This window comes from Myotis brandtii, unplaced genomic scaffold (assembly GCF_000412655.1).
Source record: "Myotis brandtii unplaced genomic scaffold, ASM41265v1 scaffold986, whole genome shotgun sequence".
Taxonomy (NCBI): Eukaryota; Metazoa; Chordata; class Mammalia; order Chiroptera; family Vespertilionidae; genus Myotis; species Myotis brandtii.
In genome coordinates, this window is record NW_005372102.1 from 2,080,108 (window position 1) to 2,084,350 (window position 4,243).

Here is a 4,243-nt window from a genome sequence, read left to right on the forward strand (position 1 = left end):
TTGTGCCCGGGGGTGGGCAGTCCCGAGAGGCCGCTCCTCAGGGCTGCAGCCTCGTTCCTCAGCCCCCCCTCACCCCCCCCATCTTTCCTCTGGGCCCAGAGGGCAGACCCTGCAGCTGAAGTTCATGTGACAGAAAATTCACCCACAGGGCAAGCTGCACAGGCTCAGCCTCCAGGAGCTGACCTCCTCTTCCTCCAGTCCTCCCCTCCCCCTTCCACCTGTTCATCTGCACACCTCCATGCCCCACCCATCTCCTCCCCTCTCCTCCCCCTCCTTCCCTCCCTTCTCCTCCCCCTCCCCACCCCATGTCAGGGTGGGGCCCTGGCTGGGTGTCAGGTCCCCAACGGGTTTGGGGGGATGTGAAGTCAGACTCTGAACGGACTGGGGACGATGGAGCCTGGAGTGGTCTCTGTGTGTGACTAGGGCCCTGCTTCTGGGCTAGTTGTGAAATCGCCTGCTGTGGCCTCCTAAGCCGTGGCTTTTTTAAGACGGAGTATTCGGTGTTGACCTGTCGAGGCATTTCACTCACCCGCGGGAGAGAGGCTCTGACTTGTGTCGCTGGGATCAGCGGGGGGAGGGGAGTCAGCACAGGCCGCCCTGCCCACACCTGCGAGGGCTCAGGGCGCACGCGTCACCTTCCGACTGTCCGCCCGGCGTGGACGCGGGTCTGACCCAGGCCCTGCCCTCCTCACTGTGCCCCCCGGCCAGGGCCCTGGACTGCGGGTACCTGACCCAGGACATGATTGACGACTACGAGCCCGCCCTCATGTTCACCATCCCCCGGCTGGCCATCGTGTGGTGAGTGTCCCTCCCCCGGACGGTCCTTCGGCAGGAACCGGGCAGGGCCGTCCAGTCCGGCGGCTCCGCCGGGTGCTGATAAATGGTGCTCACACCCCCGAAGGCGGCTGCTCCCGCTTCTGCTTGGCTCTGGGGGTAGATGGCTTTGGGTCTCGTTGTCACAAACTCTAGGGGTGTCCGTTTCCCAGGCCTGGGGCTCAGGGACAGTCTTGTGCTGACGGATGTGGTCGCCGCGGCGACAGGCCGCCCAGGTGGTGGTTATCTGATGGTCCCTCGAGTGACCATTGTCAGAACAGGACACAGTTGGAGTGACAGTTCTCATTGCTTTTCTCTAAACTTATTTAAGATTTGGACTCACCTGGCCGGCGTGGCTCAGTGGTAGAGCATTGACCTATGAACCAGGAACCGGGAGCTGGAGAGCATGGCCATGCGCCCGCTGGCCAAGGAGCTGACCCGCAGCCTGGAGGACGTGCGGGGCGCCCTCCGCGACCAGGCGCTGCGGGACCTCAACACCTACACGGAGAAGATGCGGGAGGCGCTGAGGCACTTCGACGTCCTGTTTGCGGAGTTCGAGCTGAGGTGACCTTGCGGACCACGCGGGTGCTGTAGGCGTGAGGCCACAGCCTTGGGATGGGGTCATGGCTTCAGCATGGGGTCACGGTTGGGGTCACGGCCTAGGTGTGAAGTCATGGGCTAGGCATGAGGCCATAGCCTCAGCATGGGGTCATGGTCTAGGTGTGAAGTCATGGGCTAGGTGTGGGGCCACGGCCTCAGCTCTGTGGCGGGGGGGTGCCTGCTCTGCGGGCTTTTCCGATATTTCCAGCTGGAAAACTGCAGCAGGAGGAGCTGCGGCTGTTCAGGGTCAGGGCTGTCTGCAGGGTGGTGACCCCTGGGACTTGGTGTGGGCTGTGGGGGGAGGGAGATGCAGGGGTCCACCCCACCCCACCCCACCCACCGCCGTGCCTGACACAGCTCAGCGGGAGAGCGGGAGGGCCCTGCAGTGAGGTCATCTGTGGGCCACCGCTGCTTTCTCTATCACTCTCCTTTTCTTCCTCTCTGATATCAATAAAAAATATCCTATATAATAAAAGGCTAATATGCAAATTGTCCCCTAGGAAGTTAGACCGGGTGTTTGATCACTCGCTATGATGTGTGCTGACCACCAGGGGGCAGCGTGGAGTATGGCGGGCAACCAGCTGCAGTGGCGGGGTGCTGAGGGAGCGAGGGAAGGAGGAGGCAGGGAACCTGATTGGCCCTAATCACAGGCCAGGCCTAGGGACCCTACCTGTGCACAAATTTTGTGCACCAGACCTTATTTTTTTAATAAAAAGGATTGGGTCTTGAGGCGAAGCATGTGCCGCGTTGGGTGTGGGGTGGCCTGGAGGCCCCGGTGCGTCTGGGCACCCAGCAGCCGCGGGGCCTGAAGCCAGGCTGGCTTTTGTGTCTTGAATGCAGTGGCCTTGTGGTCTACGCGGACGGACCCCTAAACTTGGACCGAAAGGCAGAAGACATGTCTGAGCTGTTCCGGCCCTTCCACACGTTGCTGCGGAAAATAAGGTGTGGAGGGCAGGAGGATGGGGTGGGGGGTGGTGCTGGCGTCAGCGGCCCCCCAGCCTTCCGCTCTGCAGGACTGGGGGGCAGTTACTGGTCCTCTCCTGCTCCCGCGGGGGCCCTGGAGCCTTGGCCGTGGTCTCCGCTGCTGGTTTATGGCGTCAGGAGCCCTTTGTAGCTCTGTGCCCGTCCTTCCCACGGGACAAGTTCTCTGTTTCGGCCTTTGTGTCTGGAGACCGGCAGCGTCACTGCCCTGCGGGGTCCCGCTCGCCCATTGTGCCGTTTCAGGGCCCTGTCGGGGCCTGGCTCGCAGGACAGGCTGTGAAACGGGTTCACGCTGTTAGAGCACAAGATGTGTGGTTCCGAGAGGCACTCTTTTTAAAAAAATATGTTTTTATTGATTTTAGAGAGAGAGGAAGAGAGAGGGAGAGAGAGAAAAACGTCAATGATGAGCCTTGGCCGGTTTGGCTCAGTGCATAGAGCATCGACCTGCGGACCGAAGGGTCCCGGGTTCGATTCTGGAATTACGGTCAAGGGCATGAACCTCAGCTGCAGGCGTCTCCCCAGCCCGGGCCCTGGTCTGGGCACGTGCAGGAGGCAACCAATCGATGTGTTTCTCTCACGTCGATGCTTCTCTCTGTCTTTCCCTCCCTCTTCCACTCTCTCTAAAAATCAATGGAGAAATATCCTTGGGTGAGGATTAAAAAAAAGAAGAAGAAAGAAAAAAACATCAATGATGAGAGAGATCGGCGCATCGGCTGCCTCCTGCACACCCCACTGGGGATCGAGCCCACAGCCAGGCACGTGCTCTGACTGGGAATTGAACTGGGGACCACTCGGCTCCTGGTTCGACGCTAACTACTGAGCAGCGCTGGCCGACTGAGAGGCGCTCTTTTCCGAGTGCTCCTCCGTGATGGCCCTGGGGTGCTCAACGAGGGACTCGGACCCCAGGCTGGCCCGCGCTTCTCCCTGCACAGAGCAGCTGCTCACCCCATGGGAGTCACTCCGCCTCCTGGTCTCTGGTTCAATGCCCCTTCCTCCAGGAAGTCTCCCAGACTAGGCCAGGTGCCCGCCGTTTTCCTTTGTTGCAGTTGTCACTGTCATAGTTCAGTCATCACTCATATAAATACTTATTTTTTAAAAAAATATATTTTATTGATCTTTTACAGAGAAGAAGGGAGAGGGATAGAGAGTTAGAAACATCGATGAGAGAGATCGATCAGCTGCCTCCTGCACACCCCCCAGTGGGGATGTGCCCGCAACCAAGGTACATGCCCTTGACCGGAATCAAACCTGGGACCCTTCAGTCCACAGGCCGACGCTCTATCCACTGAGCCAAACCGGTTCGGCTATAAATACTTATTTTCTGCGTCTTCCAACACAGCCCCCCAGGGCAGGGACCGTGCCTGTCTCGCTGCGCGTGCCCCGTGCCCAGCACACACGGCTCAGACACGGCTGTGGAGCAGGAGGAGGAAGGCTGTGCGGGAGCCAGCACATGGCTCTTCACTCCCAGATGTTTTCATTGCTGTGATGACCACATCCCCGAGGACCAGGCTCTCTTGTTTCCGCCACAGGTTCCAGAACCTGGTTGTTAAGAAGGAAACTGCCCGGCTGGCGGCCGGCGTGGCTCAGGGGTTGAGCTCTGACCTAGGAACCAGGAGGTCACAGTTCGATTCCCAGTCAGGGCACATGCCCGTTGCGGGCTGGATCCCCAGCGTGGGGGCATGCAGGAGGTAGCCGATCAGTGATTCTCTCTCATCACTGATGTTTCTCTCTCTCTCCCTCTCCCTTCCTCTCTGAGATCAATAAAAATATGTTTAAAAAGTAGATATATATTTAAAAAAAGAAAAGAAGGAAGCCCCCCCCCCCCCCCCGGGGGCGGGGGGCCCTCTTT

At 59.5% G+C, this 4,243-nt stretch overlaps 2 protein-coding genes across 2 annotated transcripts in view; both read left to right on the forward strand.

The window, feature by feature from the left end:
- ZFYVE28 (zinc finger, FYVE domain containing 28) overlaps window positions 1-1,819 on the forward strand; it is a 21,939-nt gene extending 20,120 nt beyond the window's left edge. The window contains exons 6-7 of the mRNA XM_014533456.1: window positions 709-798; window positions 1,201-1,819. Coding sequence (XP_014388942.1) covers window positions 709-798; window positions 1,201-1,381 — 271 coding nt within the window. The 3' untranslated portion in view covers window positions 1,382-1,819. The remainder of the gene's footprint in view (window positions 1-708; window positions 799-1,200) is intronic.
- The window catches only part of LOC102252393 (lateral signaling target protein 2 homolog), a 36,434-nt gene continuing 33,627 nt past the window's right edge, over window positions 1,437-4,243 (forward strand). The window contains exons 1-3 of the mRNA XM_014533457.1: window positions 1,437-1,458; window positions 1,622-1,644; window positions 3,340-3,343. Of these exons, the coding sequence (XP_014388943.1) occupies window positions 1,437-1,458; window positions 1,622-1,644; window positions 3,340-3,343 (49 nt within the window). The remainder of the gene's footprint in view (window positions 1,459-1,621; window positions 1,645-3,339; window positions 3,344-4,243) is intronic.